The following is a 19922-nucleotide window of genomic DNA, read 5'->3' on the forward strand; positions in this document are numbered from 1 at the left end:
TTGGTCCCGATCTAGAATCTATTTTGGATAGAACAGCTGATAAGAAGAAATCCTTTCCTGTTAAAAAGAAAAAGCAGCCAGTTAGGCGGTTTTTTCGACCTCAAAAAAATCAGGAAAAGAGTAACAGGCCCCAAGAAAAAAGAAGGAATTGGGCGGCGCAGAGAGGAAAAGGCAAAGGGAATGTCCTTTTCAATCCTCCTACGCAGGCCAATAAAACACAATGACTTGGTGGTGCCTGTGGGAGGAAGGCTTCAAAAATTCCTTCCTCTCTGGGCAAACATAACAAAAAACCCTTTTGTTTTGGATTTAATAGCCCAGGGTTACAGGATAGAGCTGTTGAACCTTCCTCCAGAGAGGTACTGCATAACAAATCTGCCAAAGGACACAACAAAAGCCCTAGCCATGAAGAACGTGTTAGGGGATCTGATAAAACAGGGTGTTGTGGTTCCGGTGCCTCCGGAGGAAGAGTGCCAAGGGTTCTACTCCCATATCTTTCTGATAAAGAAACCATCAGGAAGCTTTCGGCTCATCCTCAATTTAAAACCGTTAAACAGGTCAGTCCAATACAAGCGATTCCGCATGGACTCCATCTTTTCGGTAAGAAATCTCTTAGTCAGAGGATGCTTTATGGCATCAATCGACTTAAGGGATGCGTACCTGCATGTACCTATAGCTGTTCAGTCCCAGAGATATCTGAGGCTGGCAGTGAATATGGGGAGGGAGGTTCTGCACCTTCAATTCAGGGCCCTCCCGTTTGGTCTATCTTCCGCCCCTCGAATATTTACCAAAATTATGGCGGAAGCCCTAGCTCCCCTCCGGCTACAAGGGATTGCGGTTATCCCTTACCTGGACGACCTCCTTTTCTTTGCCCCTTCCAGGGAAAGATTACAGGAGGATCTGATCAAGGCTCGCAGTCATCTGGAGACCTTAGGTTGGATTATAAACATCCAAAAATCAAATTTCAATCCAGCACAAAGAGTCCAAATTCTGGGGTATCTGATAGACTCAGCGGATCAAAAGATCTTTCTTCCAGAAGAGAAGAAAGTGAAGGTATTGCAGGCAGTATCCAGCCTTCAGACGAACCTGGAGGTATCAGTCAGATGGATTATGTCAGTACTGGGAACCTTGACCTCAACCATGCCAGCCATTCAATGGGCCAGACTCCATTTCAGACCCCTTCAGTGTTTTCTCTTAAAGATCTGGGATCACAGTCCAGAAGCTTTAGACTCAAAGGTAAAGCTTCCCACCAGGGTAAAAAAGACCCTTTGGTGGTGGAGAAATCAGGCAGTGCTGTCAAGGGGTTTACTCTGGTCCTTCCCAACAGAGAGAAGGATGACCACAGACGCCAGCAGTTGGGGATGGGGAGCACACTTGGGTCAAGACATAGCTCAGGGAGTTTGGTCCCCAGTGGAAGCAGGAAGGTCATCAAATTGGAGGGAGTTAAAGGCAGTCGCCTTAGCCTTGGTTGCCTTCTCTCCAAGCCTTCAGGGGTCCCATGTGCAGATATTGTCAGACAACGCCACCACGGTGGCATACCTGAACAAACAAGGGGGCACAAGGAGCGGGACTCTTCTATTGCTATCTTCAGAGATCCTAGGATGGGCAGAGAGTCATCTACTTTCCCTGTCAGCAGTACATCTCAAGGGCACGCTGAATGGAGTAGCAGACTTCTTGAGCAGAAAAAGGATTCAGGAGGCAGAGTGGAGTTTGAATCCAGAAATATTCACTCTAATAACCCAGAAGTGGGGATGCCCGCAGGTGGATCTATTCGCATCAAGAGAAAATGCTCAGCTCCCTCAGTTCTTCTCCCTGCACCGAGACAACGGATCGATAGGGATAGATGCCCTGGCACATCCTTGGATTTTCCAGCTGGGTTATGCCTTCCCCCCTTTTCAGCTGATTCCTTTAGTATTGAGGAAGATACAGAAGGAGAAGGTGTCGGTAATCTTGATCACCCCGTACTGGCCAAAAAGGGCCTGGTTTTCCTCCATTCTACTAATGTCAGTCAAACCATTCTGGCAGCTTCCCCTCAGACAGGACTTACTACTTCAAGGTCCAGTGTATCATCCGGATATAGCAAGACTAAGCCTCACAGCTTGGTATCTGAGGAACAGCTGTTAAAAAAACAAGGGTTTGTCAGAGCCTCTAGTATCTACTTTACTGGCTAGTAGAAAGAAGGTGACTAGAGATATCTACGCTAAGGTTTGGAAAGTCTACAACTCCTGGTGTCGCTCGGCAAACCAAAATTTAGAAGACATTGTGTCGGTTCTGGAATTTCTGCAGAAGGGGGTGGACAAGGGGCTGGCAATTAGCACTCTCAAAGTGCAAGTGGCTGCCCTAGGAGTATACCTGGATCAACCTATTTCCTCAGTTCCGTTGGTCAAGAGGTTCTTTAGGTCACTTACTAGATCCAGACCAGTTCCCAATAGACACTTTCCAAGATGGGACTTGACAGTGGTCTTACAAGTTCTCACAAAAGATCCTTTTGAACCATTACAGTCAATCTCGTTAAAGAATTTAACTCTAAAGACGATATTCTTAGTGGCAGTTACGACTGCGAGAAGAATTGGAGAACTTCATGCTCTTTCAGTTAAAGAGCCCTTTATGTCAATTTACCCAGACAGGATTGTGCTTAGAACAGATCCTGCTTTTTTACCAAAAGTGGCATCAGTCCATAATAGGTCGCAGGAAATCATCCTGCCAACTTTTTGTTCAGATCCTTCAGGAAGTAAGGAAGAATTATTTCATATGTTGGATGTAAGAAGAACTTTATTACATTACTTAGAAAAAACAAGGGACTTCAGGTCTTCGGACTCTTTATTTGTTTTGTTTTCTGGCAACAGAAAAGGAAGGCAAGCTTCAAAGGGATCAATTGCCAGATGGTTAAGAATGGCCATTTCAGAAGCTTATGTCCAGTCGGGGTTGTCTCCTCCTCAGGGAGTACGAGCACATTCTACCAGAGCTCTAGCCACTACATGGGCAGAAAAAGCTGGTGCCACCCCAGACCAAATTTGTAAGGCGGCTACGTGGTCAAGTTATCTTACGTTTGTCCGTCACTACAGATTGGATCTTCTGTCAGCTGATGATCAGGCATTTGGCAGAAAGGTCCTGCAGGCTGTTGTCCCTCCCTAGTTGGTAAGTCTCGATTATCCTCTCATGTGCTGTCCTGAAAGACGATAAGGGAAAATTCAAGTTAGACTTACCGGTAACTTGTAACTTGTTTTCCAAGAGTCTTTCAGGACAGCAAACTACCCGCCCTTCATGTTTATATATACATATTTATACGTATATGGAAGTGTGTGTGTGTATATATATATATATGCTGTGAATTAACCGTATTATGCTTATGTGTTCCAGCTTGGGCCGGAGGTACTCTACTACAACTGACGAGCTGTGGAGAGGAGCCTCCTTTTAAAATGTGGTGGAGTTTGTGTTTCCTGTTTCCTAGTGGGTGGAGCCTCTCATGTGCTGTCCTGAAAGACTCTTGGAAAACAAGTTACCGGTAAGTCTAACTTGAATTTTTTCCCCTCACTGTATGAAATTTGTCACTGATTTTTTTTTTTTCAAGAGATCACCCTCACATTGCTGTGCTCAGTTTAATTGTCTTTCAGAAATTGAGCTTTCACTGTGGGTTATTCCAGCCAGCGAATTCAGTGACTTTCAAGCTCTGAATTCTTTAACAGCCATCCTGGATAAAGTGGTGCTCACATATAGATTTTTATTTCTGCCTAGAGTAGCAGCTATATTCCATAGTGCCCAAGCAATTGCTTTTCTACCCTACTCTTTAACATTAAAATAAGTTTTGTGTTTTGCACTTGAAGAAAATGATGATTACCTACCTAGAAATATATCTAAGTTTGTAGGAAGCCCACAAAAGTAATATTTGAGGACCCCTTGGAATATCAAAATGTAAAGTATATCAAAGCCAAAATGTTGTTTCTCCTTTTGATAGGGAGTAGGGAGTGGTGCTGTCTTGGAAGGTTCTGATAAACCTATTAGGTAATCTAGAGTGGTTATAAAGCTTTGTTGTGTTTGTTATTTTTATTTAAAAAAAAAAAATGCCTATACTTACCTGCTCTATGCAATGGTTTTGCACAGCGCAGCCCTGATCCTCTTCTCCTGGGGTCCCGCGTCGGCACTGCAGGCCCTCCTCTTCATCAGGTGGCACCTGTGCGTGCTCGCTCCTCACTCCTGAGTCCCGCTGCTGAGTCCAAGAACAGCGGGACTCAGCCCTGCCCCCCTGTCACTGGATTTGATTGACAGCAGCAGGAGCCAAATAGCGCCCGCTGTTATCAATCTGTTCAATGAGGAGAAAGACAGACAGCTGCGGGGCCGCTGCGCTCGTGCACATCTCTGGATGGTCTCAGATAAGGAACGAGGAGGGGTTCATCTTAACGCATAGACTGCACTAAAGTGTTACTAAACCCACAACCATAAAATCAGTCTGTATATGCAGTAAAGCATGCTTGTTGTTCTCACTGTTGAACCTAAGGGGTTAATCTGCAATGTGTAAAAAGGCTGTTTGAGCCTGTCTCCTCTGTTCCTCCTTTTCTTACTGTCCCCAATGCATATCCTGATATTACAGAGTCAGTGGACAAGCTGCACATGGTCAGTTTGGTGTGTATTGCTACGGAGGAAGGTGCATGGGAAGGTGCATGTGATCAGCACAGGGCCAATCTGCTCTCTCCAGGCAGATTGCCAGGGGTCTTGCAGCCTCATAGGGCAGTCAGGGGAGAATGAAAACTCCTCCCACAAGCTTTAACCAGATACAGATAGAAGTCACAAGACTGCTATATACTGCTGATGAGAAAAGGTATTTAGCAGTTTATATTTACTAAAACTATTGCATTCCCATGTTCTGTGGGAGACGAGATATAGTGAATGCAGGGTCCTGGGTTTAGGAACACTATAAGGTAAAAACCCCTAAGGCTTTAGAACCACTTTAACACGATTTTCTACTTTACTTGTAAAATTATTGAGTCCTCCTCAAACAAGTGATAGAAATATATTGAGGATTTTGGTTCTATATTGGTATACCTCCCCCTGTTTCTATTGAACATTCATATGTGCCAGGTTAGGAAGATTTGTGCGTTTTTGTCTTAATTATTATTGCATTTGTGATTTAGATTATTATTACAGTAATGTTTTAGCAGGTGCTTCTTTACTCAAAAATCTCTAATGCTGTTTAATAAAGGAGGTTATGTGGGCAGCATCAGTCACTTGGCTCCAAGACTGTAGATAACACTAGATAGATTGCTGGTTTGCAGGTTAATCTTACCTGTCATTATAATTTTATATTTTAATAAGCAACACATTAATTAGTATTTTTTCAAAGCATGTTAATAGTCTTGAAATTATCCTTTTGAATACACCATTTTAAATTTTCACACATGCATGTGTATTTGTTACAAAAGTATACTCGATCTGCTATTGTTGGAACACTATTGTGATTTCTTTATTCAAATGTTTGTAGACAACAACTAAAGGGTTTTTTTATTTCTGTACGATACCTGAATATAAGCAAGCAAAGGACTTTCTTCAGGTTATTACTGTAGCAGGCTAGGAACAGGCTAAAACAGCACGGGCAGTGTTCACATCTTCTTTCTTTCCTTCCTTCCTTTTTTTTCCTCTCGAAGAGAGGCCAGGTGACATGGCGATTTTCCTACAAGATAAAACATTTCTAGGTGCAACAATCGGCGCCCCCAACTTTTGATGTGCTGTTTGTCATCTCCTTGGGCTACCGCCTAAAAACCCAAACTTCACCCAAGTGTTGCATTGGCCTGTTTTTTTGCCAGACTAATACTGATCAAATTCAGATCAGCCGTTTAATAAGACTGCATGTAGTACAATTATTAAATAAGGATCCAAGCATGCTTGTGAATTTGTCTACCCATTCATTCATTACAACATTCACAAGGTCAAGCAAAAACGCAAAACCTTCAAATCTGTGGGGAGAAGCAGAACACACTGAGTCATATAGTAAGGAGAACATTTTTGAACAGGAGACAACTATCAAGAGACATATAATCACACACATGGGTTGGACTTGATGGACTTGTGTCTTTTTTTTTTCAACCTCACCTACTATATAACATAAATGCCCCTTGCGTCAGTCTGGAACAGCAGCCCTAAAAGACAATTTATCTTCCATACAATTCCATTGTTAAAATCTCTACCCTGGTGATTTGGCAAGATTTCACACCTTTATAAATATTGTAATAACTCTGCACTCAGTAAAAAGCAATCAATAAATAATTGTGCAAACATAAATAGGAATATTCATAAAAAATAAAAAGAATAAATGAAAAGGGGATTAGTAGCACTCATTCATACCCGAATACAAGGTAATATTAAACAAAAAACATTGTTGCATTACCCCTTTAATTTAAATTTATCTCTCACCAATAACAACACCAGAGTGAATAATAAATTCAAAATTCAATAAACACAATTGTATAATCCAGCGAGTGAAAATAAGTACAATCGGCATGTGTGAAGTGGAAAAAAACTCCTTGTGGAAATCTGCTCTTCAAACATGCCAAATTTACCACCACCAAGGGTTAAAAAACCTCTTACCAGAGATATGATCCCTTACAAACCGAGGTCATATGCACATACTGGATATATCCTGAAGGTAAACGTGAGCAGCTGTGTACATATCAATGTTATGTAGATGAAACCTGCCAGCTTGGTATGAATCCAACACTTCCACAATAGGCAGCAGGAGGCATGAAGAAACAAAGCCGACCAGGTATAATCAGTAATACCATAAAATCAGATTCATTTATTCATTTAATAAGGGTACTCACAAAGCAGGGAATGAAACGTCATTAAAAGAGCCTGCTCTGTGTCATCGGACATGGTGACATCAGCAGCCTAAGCTCCACCCAACAAGTTTCGTCCCAAAGGATGTACTGGCCACCCCTGAAATATCTCATGTTCGCTCCCAAAATGATCTATGAACCATGTTATTTGTAGTGTACATAGAGCAGTGCACATGACCACAACTAACATTCATTGCTTGTTCCAAGCAAATGGAAGTGAAAAGGAGAGATCTGGGGGCTCACCGAGGGAATTACAAGGGGGCAAAAAATGTAATCAAAATTATATTACAGGCCTATTAAGTAGTGGCTATGTATAGATAACAATATTTGGAAAAAGAATATTGTTTAGTGATACTTTAATGCAAAAGAATGTTTCCCCTAAAGATGCATGGATTATACCTGCCAGTAACTGCCTGGGAAGTCATGTTTTCTGTTTGTTTTGTACCTTGCTGTATATGCATGTTGATGACTACTTGTGTATGGCAAAGATTGTTATTTTGACAAACTCTTCAAAGGTGCCATATCTGCTCTGATATGATATTTAGGATGTACTAGTATATTAGCCACTATTACCACCATGATAATATTGTATTCTGAGTCAAAGGCAACAAAGTATTGAAGCCTGTGAAAGCTAAGCAACTAGCATTTTTAGAACAAAGCACATAACCGCCTCCATGTTTCCTAATAAACAGGTATTCTTTAAGATTATTGCTATGGGTTAGGTCCAGGTCAACAGAAGATTTTGGACTGAGGCTATTATGGACTTTCATGGTACTGTACAAAGGCTTGACATACACAAGGTAACTATAAAAAACAAATTTGATTCCCAGAAATAAGCTAAAACAGTCATGTCCCAAAAAAAAAAAAAAAAAAGGCACGACAGATTTTTATCCTTATGAGACACTAATTGGCTCTATAAAATCACAGATGGAGTGACACTAAAAAGTGACCACTAACAGGTTAACATATACCATCTGTGTATCTGGCGCTCCAAAATGTTTTGCGGACACACTTCCACTTCTTCAGGAGCTTATTGTATATTATAGGAGCAAACATCAGTATTAATTCTATAAGTAAAAAAAGAATAATTATAACATTAAAAGATATAGCAAACAATACAAACATGTGTGGCGATACGTATTGCATGTGGTCTTACCCCAGACGTGGCCACATGCATAGACCAAAATGGTACAGGTCTGTCCCGGCAAATGTGGGACACTACATCAAGAAGCCACACAATCCACAGTCTGATTAAAAAAAAAAAAAAACAGTTGAAATTGTAAGATAAGGTCACATATATGGATGTAAATCAGTAAAAGCATAGTTTAATTAATATATACTTTCCACACCGTGACAACAGATGCAGTGTGTTTGAGTCAGGTCCTCTCTAAAGCTGGATGAGAAGGGGGTACAGCGGTGGGGAAAATGTGAAAGGCAGGCGAGACAGATGAGCAGGGGGTTACAGTGGTGGGGCAGAGGGTAAGGAGCTACATTGGTGGGACAGATGAGCAGGGGGGGGGGTTACAGTGGTGGGACAGATGAGAAAGGGGGTTACAGTGGTGGGGCAGATGAGAAAGGAGGTTACAGTGGTGGGGCAGATGTGCAGGGGGTTACAGTGGTGGGGCAGTTTTGCAGGGGGACAGTGATTTGAGGTGTGAAGGTGCATGAATTGGGGCTGATCTGAGGCGTGAGAGTGCAGATGTTAATTCTTTGTTATAAAATCGGCACGCTCAATTTCTTCTAAAACATTTTTCGGCACACTGTGCTCAAAAGGTTGCCTACCCCTGTCCTAGATTTCTAAGTGTGCAACTATGTCTCAAATTACCTTGTAAAATAGGTAGAGAGAGAATTATATATGGGTCTATGGCTGAAGGGGAGTCCTAGGTGGAATATATTTATATCACAAGGTATATCTAGCGTGAAAAAGAGATACTCAACATAAATGATGCACACATACGCATCGTGCATATAATATCATATAATGATATTATAGGACGATGGTGTCATATTTTTCCTTACCTCCATCTAGCTTTACTTTTTAGAGAGGACCTGACTCAGACACTCTGCATTTGTTGTCACGGTGTGGAAAGTATATATTAAACTATGCTTTTACTTATTTACAACAACATATGTGACCTTAGCTTACGATTTCAACTGTTTTCTATTAGACCGTGAATTGTGTGGCCCCTTGATGTAGTGTCCCCACATCTGCCAGGACAGTCTGTACAATTTGGGTCTATGCATGTGGCCACGTCAGGGGTAAGATCATGTGCAATATGCATCACCACACGTGTTTGTATTGTTTGCTATATCTATAAATGTTATTCTTTTTTTACTTTTAGAATACTGATGTTTGCTCTAGAATATACAATAAGCTCCTGAAGAATTGGAAGTTTGTCTGCCAGATACACAGATGGTATATGTAAACCTGTTAGTGGTCACTTTCTAGTGTCACTCCATCTGTGATTTTATATAGCCACTTAGTGTCTCATAAGGATGCAATCTGTCGTGCCCTTTTTTTAGACGTATGTCTGTTTTAACTTCTTCCTTGGAATAAAATTTGTCTTTTATACTTACCTCATGTAAACCAAGTTTTTGTATGGTACCATGAAAGTCCACAATAGCCTCAGCCCAAAATCTCCTTTTGTACGTTTGTTGGGACATAGGTACCATCTCAATGATTTAATATAGCTGGCACTTTTTCCAAATAGGTCAAGTTTACAAGTAGGTATAGTTTAGGGGGCTCTGTTAGGAATTGGACTAAAGTGGTTGTAAGCTCTTACATATACCCAGTGAAGGGACTATATCCTCAAATGATACACAGAGATGAAACGCATCCTCCTATATAACTTGTATCTGTCTGTATGCAGTCTTCTCTACGTAGGTAGGTTCAAAGTGCTGAATTTATAGGCTTGTCTGAGCTGGCAGAAAAAAGGGAGTGGAAAGCTGAAGTTACACTCTGCAGGGCTCCATGAGGAGAGGTCTGAAAGCTGATTGGAGTGAAGGGACACACCCCCCTTCACACAAGAACAGAGCTAAGGCTGTCAATAACAGGCTGTGTGCTGGAGCTGCCTCCCCTGTCACCCACCTTTTTTTTTTTTCTCGGTGTCAGGAAAACTTGTCAGAATTGAGGCATGCTGATAGAGGAATGAAGCAGCAGATAGAAATGATACTTAGTGCTCTTGAGACAAGCACACACTATAGAGGTATAGGCTTTGTAGATATTTCATATCTGAGGTTTACAACCACTAAGTTGAGACCTAGTCAGTAAATGTACATTTTTTTTTTTTTTTTTGGTGTGATAAGTGCATAACACATTGATAAAAACAATTGCTTTACCAGTTTGTTTTGTGCTGACATTCCCACTACTAAAACAACCAAGCCCATTTTCAGAAACTATTAAGGCCCCTTTCACACTTATACAACTTGTCCCATGATTTTGTACTGCAAAATCGTATGACAAGTCATTCTCCATGATTTTCAATGACTACCATTCATATTGGCACGACTTTAAGTCGTGTGGACTTCAAAGTAGTCCCTGCACTACTTTGATCCAACTTCCATGCGAGTTGATGTCCATAGACCTCAATGTTAAACCCTCAAGTAGCATGTAAATCGTACCTGAATAATATAGACGCGATTTCAGCACTACTTTGTAAGCACAAGCTGAGAATGGTTAATGTCAAAGTTGTGGCAAAGTCGTACTGCTCCAAAATCGCGGCAAAATAGCGGCCACGAAATCGCAGTAAAATCACTCGACTTTGAAGTTGTATAAGTGTGAAAGGGGCCTAAGTAACATGCTGTCTTATTGTATTTTCTATAACCCATTATGAGCAGGGAACATTTCATTCTGATTTGAGAGATAATGTCATACTTTGACAATAGACAAATCCGCTTGCCATAAGCATAACTTTTTTACTGTTTTTTTCTTTTGGTTTTACTGTATGTACAGAACTCAAACTGTTATTTCCACAATACTGACATGGTTGCTCCTGTAATTTTTATTAGAATAAAGAAATCAAGTGGATTTGTAGAAAATGTTAAACATGCACTAATGTTACTTGTTCTTGCAGAGTTCACTAGGGAAGTGACCGATACACAGATGCCCTTAGTTGCTCCTGTCATCCTGCCAGAGATGTACAAGATCTTCACTATGAGTGATGTATGTATTTTTATGTTAACACCTACTGCCAACCAAAAATAAATTCAGTACTTGTGATAGAATGTATTTTAATTTAAAGCTAAGCACCCGTGTGATTCATTTCAAGTGGATATGTGGTGCAGTATATAAATTAGTTTGTGGTTTCTGCCATTGGAGCCTAATCAGACAGGGGTGTTTGCATGGCCAATTCCCTTATTAAAGTGGTTCTAAAGGTGAATTTTTTTTTTTTTTTTTTTTTTTTTACCTTAATGCATTCTCTTCATTAAGGTAAAAAACTTTCTGTGTACAGCTCCCCTCCTTAGTCCCCCTCTTATACTAAGCCTAAACTCGATCCAGTGCTGTGCCCGAGAGCAGTGCCTCACTTCACGCTTTCTCTCTCTCAGCAGCAGCAGGAGCCATTGGCTCCTGCTGCTGTCAATCACAGCAGGTAAGGAGAGAACAGGGATGGGGCCAGGCCACACTGTGTGTGTCACACTGTGGCTCGGGAGTGTGTGTGTATATATGTATTATATGTGTGTGTGTGTGTGTGTGTGTATATATATATATATATATATATATATATATATATATATATATATATATATATATATATATATATATATATAGTATGTGTGTATAATTTTTTTTTTTTTCCCCCTTTTAGAATCACTTTTAAACACAAGCAAATTTACATTGTCATTTTAGGTGCAGACTTAATGTGAGCTGTTAGATTTCATCCCCTCTCCCTCCCCCAGCTGACTTGGAAGTCAGTTTTTTAGGCCTACCTTCATTTAGGGTTCTGAGGCTCATAATGATTTTAAAATAAATCTTTGCTGCCAAAAACGAGGAGGCTGCCATTACCAATAACTGACCCCCAATAGCTAAAAGCATGTGCAAGGTAAAAAAAAACGAAAGTAAAGTCACTTTTTTAAACCTGGATATAATGCTTGTGATAACAAATTTACTGTTCAGCTTTGTTTCTCAAACCCGAATATTACAGGTTTATAGCATTCGGACTCGAGCCCGAGCTGTTGAGATCTTCACCACGTGTGCACATATGATCTGTACTATGGAGGAACTGGAAAAGGTTAGAAATATATTAAACTGCAAACATGTTTCATTAATCAAGGTTTGTTTGTGATGCACTATATAAAAAAGTTACGTTATTTGTTTTAATTTTTGTATTTTCTTCCCTACCATATTTTTTTATTTGCAGGGTGTAGCCCATGCTTTGATCTTTCCTGTAGTGCAGCAGTTTACAGTGGCATTTGTGCAGGCTCTGCAATTACCTGATGGTCCTACTTCTGACAGTGGCTTAAAGATGGAAGTATTAAAGGTATGAATTGCTGTGATTTTATTGGGATGTTTCTGAGATATCTATGCAGAGAATAAGAGAATTTGACAGCAGCATGTGCAATGTGAAAACATTTTCTTATATCCTTTGGCATTATTGTATTTGAGCCAGGAGAAAAGATCTTGCTTTAACAGCATGAACAGAAGAGCGCTTGGGTATCTCAGACTCTTGAGTTTCCCTATTAGTCCTTTCATGTGTTGGTTGGCCTCACAGACCCAAAAGATGGCTTGGGAGGGGTAGGACAGGAGTTTAACTTTATAGGAAAATTTCTAATTTGCATATAACTTTGAGGTAGTCTATATCTCTGAATATCATTTTTTTAGACGTGTGTTTTGCTTTCGGTCAGTGCGTACAGCTGTTTGTCCGACAGAAACCAATCTAACGTTCATACATCATGTACATACTAATGGTAAAACCACATTAAGATACATCATCACCTTGGCCTTTCAGGACACAGTGCCAGCGTCTCTGTAAATTACCAAGCACTATCAGACAGCCAGGTGTTCAACATTGGTAGCGATGGAGACAGGAGTAGAGAATAGAGCACTGGGAAGGCTAGTATTGAGGAACGAGTGCTTTTACAAACAAACTGCCATAGGTGATAATGTCCGCTCTCACTCTTTCATATTTATATTGTGATACACAGAGACTAAAGAATTTATTTGCCAGTTACTAGTGTTGCATTAATGTATCAGGTTTGAGCAGACTGGTGTTAGTACAACATTACTGTTTTCATTGGTTAGTGATGGACAAGTGACAGAGCACAGGTTTGTAGGTACCAGCATCTTGAGACCACTGCAGCTTTATAGGACTGCTATGACATACGAATACATGTGCAGTACTGTGTTCAAATGTTACCATGAATATATGAATGATGACCCATTTAAAATGTCTTTTAAATGGAGGATTTATTCTTGTATGGTGAAGCGACAAATGAACTATACAAATCTGGTGTGTCTTCTCAGATTTTATAGAAAGATTTTATAACTGTTAAAAAAAAACCTTTTTAATTAAGCATTCCAGATCTTGTCATGACATTACTGCTTTCTAATTCTGCTTAATTTTTTGTCTTTCATGTTCCTTTTTGTCTCAGGCTGTAACTGCGCTAGTAAAGAATTTTCCTAAGCACATGGTGTCGTCAATGCAGCAGATCCTTCCTATTGTTTGGAATACGCTGACTGAGAGTGCTGCCTTATATCCTTTTTATTACTGATGATTTTCCCATTTTGATGTAATACTCAAGTCTACACAGGTGCTATAGTGGCATTTCTGTTTGTTCTGCATTATAATAGAATCAACTTCCTTAATTATTCTTTCACTTATGTCAGAACCGAAGTAAATGATACAGAAGATATAGAGGACCCTGTGGATTCTGATGGTAAGTTTTATTTTGTTTGTGAATTTAGGTCAAAAGCACATTTGGCTGTTAAGGAGCCTAAGATTGTGCCAGAACTGAACGGGGATATTTATTTAAAACCTCTTTAATACCATTGTGAAACCTAAAGTGGTATTAAACACAAAAGCAAATATTTATTATATTGCATTCTTAGATGTGGTTGCTGCATTCGTGTTTTTTTTGTTTTTGTTTTTTTTTTCTATTTTCATCTGTTGGTGTTGAGACAAACCATTTACCATTGACAGGAATGTTTACAATGATCAGCTTTTTTTATGTAAAACCTTTATCCCAAAAGGAAAGAATCTGTTGGCTGTACCCGCTTGTGCAACTGCTGTTTGAGCTGGAGTTTGGCTTCAATTTGTTTAGTGTATCTAAATCTGCTAGTTCATCTAACACTCCCCTCCCCCAGACTGACAATGCTGCTATCTAAAGATGCCCCTTGTGCGCCTTCATCCAGAGTGGGGGCACTCTAATGCCCCGTACACACGGTCGGATTTTCCGATGGAAAATGTCCGATCGGAGCGTGTTGTCGGAAATTCCGACCGTGTGTGGGCTCCATCGGACATTTTCCATCGGATTTTCCGACACACAAAGTTGGACAGCAGGAGATAAAATTTTCCGACAACAAAATCCGTTGTTGGAAATTCCGATCGTGTGTACACAAATCCGACGGACAAAGTGCCATGCATGCTCAGAATAAATAAAGAGATGAAAGCTATTGGCCACTGCCCCGTTTATAGTCCCGACGTACGTGTTTTACGTCACCGCGTTTAGAACGATCGGATTTTCCGACAACTTTGTGTGACCGTGTGTATGCAAGACAAGTTTGAGCCAACATCCGACGGAAAAAATCCTAGGATTTTGTTGTCGGAATGTCCGAACAAAGTCCGACCGTGTGTACGGGGCATAATACAGGAGGTGTGTTACTGGCCAGATCACAAGGTGAAAACAGAAGGAAAAAAAAAGCCTTAAAAAATATATGCAGCCACCACATCTAATGATTGGTAAACTGCAATCAATTACAGTTTTGGATTTGACACCACTTAGAATTGTTGTGTTTTATATATATATATATATATATATATATATATATATATATATATATATATATATATATATATATATATATATATATATATATAACTTTTTTTTTTTTTTTAGAATTAACCATTACATAGATAAAATTATTTAATGATTTGACTAGCCATATATTTTCAAAGTGTATCTAAGAGTAAAACTTTGAATAGTGGCAAAGGGTTTTATAGTTGAAAAAAGACGTAAGTACATCTAGTTCAACCAACAACAAAAATAACTAAATAGAAAATCTCCATATACAGAATGATTTGGAGGAAGGCAAAACTCCATAAATCGTGCATCAATTTAACCACTTCCCACCCAACCTATAGCAAAATGGTGGGCTGTGGTTTAATTGTCCTAACTAGACGTCATACGATGTCGTTCTTCAGAACAAACCGCTCGTGCGAGCCCCCGGTGGCGTGTAGCGCAGCGATCATTGGTCCGTTGTTTCGTAAGGTAGGCTCTTTACTATGTTATCAACTGTGTCCAATCACAGCTGATCACAGTGTAAATAAGAAGTGCATTCCTCTACTCACTCTGACAGTGCGTGAGTAGAGGAGAGCCGATGAGCGTCTTTCCTGACCGGGGGGGGGGGGTTCTGCACTGATTATCAGTGCAGCCCCATCAGCGATGCCTATCGGTGCCCATAAAGACTGCCCATCTGTGGCATCTATCAGTGCTGCATATTAGTGCAGCCTCATTGGCGCACATCAGTGAAGGAGAAAAATTCTTTATTTGCAACATTTTATAACCGAAACTAAGAAAAACTTTTTTCTTTTTTGTGTTTTTTCGTTTGTGTAGCAAAAAATAGAAAAACTCAGTGGCAATTAAATGCCACCAAAAGAAAGCTCTATTTGTCTCAAAAAAATGATAAAAATGTTGTTTGGGTACAGCCATTGCATGACCGTGCAATTGTCTTTCAAAGTGTGACAATGCTGAAACTGGCCTGGGCAGGAAGGGGATAAAAGTGCCCTGTATTGAAGTGGGTAATGTGGGGGGGGAATAAACTCCTTCCTGATACCCCAAAGACAAATGGATATTCCTTGAATCAACAATCCCGGGTGTTGTCACCTATAAATAGTAATAATATACAGTTATATTTTGTTAAGTTAGAAATGCATCCAGCTCATTTTTAAAGCTCTGTAAACTTATTACTATCTGTGTCACCAGTGGGGAAATTAACTACTTTCCGACCAAATGATGTCCTCAGTGGGAAGTGGAATAATGGGGTTTATGGCTGCAGCAGTATGCCATAACCCCGGTGTTTTTTTCAGTCAGCGATTCTCTAACCGATAAAAGTGGTCCGAGCGGTGGAAGGGGTGGCCCCACCATTTCCCGGTGGTTCTCAGGCTTACCTGGATGATCGGTAGTCCAGAGAACTGATCTGCTGGTTGCGGCTCCGGGTAATGGAGATGAGAGGAGGAAAGATGGCCTCCACACATCTCTATGATCTGGGAGGACCGGAGCGACGTCTAAAGCATTGAATTATTTATTTTATTTTAACCACTTGCCGACCGGCCACAGTACATATACTGCGGCCAGTGGGCTTTGTTGTGCCCGCGCAGTGATTGGCCAGAGAAGGGAGCCTATCTGCGGGTCCGGCGGCCGCGATGTCCGCCAGCAACCCGCAATCGCTCCCCAGAGACGCAGAATGGTGATCTGCCGATGTAAACAAGGCTGATCGCCATTCTGACAGGGATGAACAGAGTGATGTTGTGTTCCTGCTAAGCGTATCTCTCTGTTCATCCAATGAGGCCTGGTTCACACCTATGCATTTTTTTAGTGCTTTTTCAGTTTTGCAGAAACACACTACAGTTTATTCAACATGGTTTCCTATGGGTCATGTTCACATCTGTGCATTTTATGGAAAGGGCCAGGGACTTTTTTTCTGTTTTTTTTTGTTCCATAGACTTCAATGGATTAAAAAAGTGTAATTAAAAAATGCAAAATGCACCTGGAATATGCAAACTGCAACCTGCAAAGGTGTGAACTAGGCCTTGGTCCATCTCCCCCACAGTTAGAAAGCATCCCCTATGGACATGCTTAACCCTTTGATTGCCCCTGGTGTTAACCCCTTTCCCTACCAGTGCCATTAGTACAGTAACCGTGCATATTTTTAGCACTGATCACTGTAATATTGATACTGGTTCGCAAAGAAGTGTCAGGTGTCCGATTTTGTCCACTGCAATGTCTCAGCCCCACGAAAAATCTCTGATCACCGACATTACTAATAAAAAATAAATATACCATAAAAATATCCCATAGTTTGTATTCTCCATAACTTTTGCGCAAACCAATTAAATTACGCTTATTGGATATTTTTTTTACCAAAAATATGTAGCAGAATACATATTAGCCTAAATTGGTGAAGAAATTCAATTTTATTATTTTTTTTTTTTATTGGTTATGTTTTGTAGCAGAAAGTAAAAAATATTTTTTTTTTTTTTGTTGTTTCTAGCGCAAAAAATAAAAACCGCAGAGGTGATCAAATGCCACCAAAAGGAAGCTCTGTTTGTAGGGAAAAAAGGATATCAATTTTGTTTGGGTACAGCGTCGCACCTCTGTGCAATTGTCAGTTAAATTAACGCAGTGCCCTATCGCAAAAAATGACCTGGTCCTGAAGGGGGTAAAACCTTCCAGGGCTGAACTGGTTAAATCTAATGCTTTACATTGTAGAGGAGAGATGTGGAGTCCTATTGACCTCAGATCTCTCCATAAAGAGGAGAGATCTAAACATCTCAAGGGATGTTTACATTCAATATGTGATAGAAATATAGGTCAGTGTAAAAAAAAAAAAAGTAATATAACTAATAATAAAAATGTTTTGAAACATCCCCGTCTCCTGTGCTCGCACACAGCAATGAACACATGCGTAGGTCACACCTACATATGTAAACCATGTTCAAACCACACAGGTATTGCAGTGAACGTCAGAGTGAGAGCAATAATTCTAGCACTAGACATCCTCTAACTCTAAACTGGTAGCCTGTAGAAATTTTTAAAGTGTCGCCTATGGAAATTTTTAAGCAGTTTGGCGCCATTCCATGAGCGGTCGCAATTTTAACCGCATGACGGCCAGGCAGCACAGCTCTTGTTCTGGGCGGGCGTCATATGACGTACGTCCGTTTAAACAGAGCATGCGCGCGATCGTGTGCGCGCAGCCCTGTACCTTTTTGGTGGCAGCGTGTCACGGACACCGAGGGGGGTGAACAGCCATTGGGCATGGCTGTTTAACACGTGATTGGCCGTGATGAAATCACGGCCGATCACAGATGGTACCGCCCCACTTTGCACGGCGCATGCGTGCGAGCACGTCGGTGGCGGTGTGTTCCCGGGAACACTGCTCGTCACTGACGCTGGTAAACAGCCATTGGCCGGCGGCCACGTGATCAGCTGTGATCCTTTCACAGCCGATCACTAAATGTAAACATAAAGCGGTAATGAGATGTTACCGGGATCTCCTTCTCACACAATCTTCATGTGTGAGAAGGAGATTGCGGTAACATTCCGTTACCGCTTACAGTGTACACCAACACACACCGATTGCCCCCCCCCCCAATAAAGAGGACCTGTCACCACCCATCAAAGTACCTCTCACCACTCATCTGGGTACCTGTCACACACAGTCAATCTGAGTACCCGAGTACCTGTCACAGTCCATCTGTTACATAGTTACATAGTAGGTGAGCTTGAAAAAAAGACACAAGTCCATCAAGTCCAACCTATGTGTGCGATTTATATGTCAGTATTACATTGTATATCCCTGTATGTTGTGGTCATTCAGGTGCTTATCTAATAGTTTCTTGAAACTTATCGATGCCCCCCGCTGAGACCACAGCTTGTGGAAGGGAATTTAACATCCTTGCCGCTCTTACAGTAAAGAACCCTCTATGTAGTTTAAGGTTAAACCTCTTTTCTTCTAATTTTAATGAGTGGTCACGAGTCTTGTTAAACTCTTTTGCGAAAAAGTTTTATCCCTATTGTGGGGTCACCAGTACGGTATTTGTATATTGAAATCATATCCCCTCTCAAGCGTCTCTTCTCCAGAGTTCAGTGCTCGCAACCTTTCCTCATAACTAATATCCTCCAGACCCTTTATTAGCTTTGTTGCCCTTCTTTGTACTCGCTCCATTTATAGTACATCCTTCCGGAGGACTGGTGTCCAGAACTGGACAAAATACTCTAGGTGCGGCCAGACCAGAGTCTTGTAGAGTGGGAGAATTTATCCTTTTATCTCTGGAGTTGATCCCCTTTTTAATAAATGGCAATATTCTGTTTGCTTTGTTAGCAGCAGCTTGGCATTGACCCCCAGGTCCTTTTCCATCCTAGATTCCCCCAGAGGTTCTCCCCCCAGTGTATAGATTGCATTCATATTTTTGCCACCCAAATGCATTATTTTACTTTTTTCTACATTGAACCTCATTTGTCATGTAGTTGCCCACCCTATTAATTTGTTCAGATCTTTTTGCAAGGTTTCCTTATCCTGCGGAGAAGTTATTGCCCTGCTTAGATCAGTATCGTCTGCAAATACAGAGATTGAACTGTTTACCCCATCCTCCAGGTCGTTTATGAACAAATTAAACAGGATTGGTCCCAGCACAGAACCCTGGGGGACCCCACTACCCACCCCTGACCATTCTGAGTACTCCCCATTTATCACCACACTCTGAACTCACCCTTGTAGCCAGTTTTCAATTCATGAAACTCACCCTATGGTCCATGCCAATGGACCTTATTTTGTACAGTAAACGTTTATGGGGAACTGTGTCAAATGCTTTTGCAAAATCCAGATACACCACGTCTACGGGCCTTCCTTTATCTATCTGGCAACTCCCCTCCTCATAGAAGGTTAGTAGATTGGTTTGGCAAGAACGATTCTTAATGAATCCATGCTGATTACTGCTAATGATACCGTTCTCATTACTAAAATCTTGTATAGAGTCCCTTACCATCCCCTCCAAGAGTTTACATACTATTGATGTTAGGCTAACTGGTCTGTAATTCCCAGGGATGTATTTTGGGCCCTTTTTAAATATTGATGCTACATTGGATTTTCTCCAATCAGCTGGTACCATTCCAGTCAGTAGACTGTCTGTAAAAATTAGGAACAGCGATCGGGCAATCACTTGA

At 40.8% G+C, this 19922-nt stretch overlaps 1 protein-coding gene across 1 annotated transcript in view; it reads left to right on the forward strand.

Moving 5' to 3' along the window:
- The window catches only part of IPO9 (importin 9), a 98791-nt gene that overhangs the window by 26546 nt on the left and 52323 nt on the right, over positions 1-19922 (forward strand). The window contains exons 5-9 of the mRNA XM_073616075.1: positions 10898-10986; positions 11966-12052; positions 12182-12301; positions 13413-13513; positions 13639-13697. Of these exons, the coding sequence (XP_073472176.1) occupies positions 10898-10986; positions 11966-12052; positions 12182-12301; positions 13413-13513; positions 13639-13697 (456 nt within the window). The remainder of the gene's footprint in view (positions 1-10897; positions 10987-11965; positions 12053-12181; positions 12302-13412; positions 13514-13638; positions 13698-19922) is intronic.

The sequence above is a fragment of the Aquarana catesbeiana genome, linkage group LG02 (assembly GCF_042186555.1).
Source record: "Aquarana catesbeiana isolate 2022-GZ linkage group LG02, ASM4218655v1, whole genome shotgun sequence".
Taxonomy (NCBI): domain Eukaryota; kingdom Metazoa; phylum Chordata; class Amphibia; order Anura; family Ranidae; genus Aquarana; species Aquarana catesbeiana.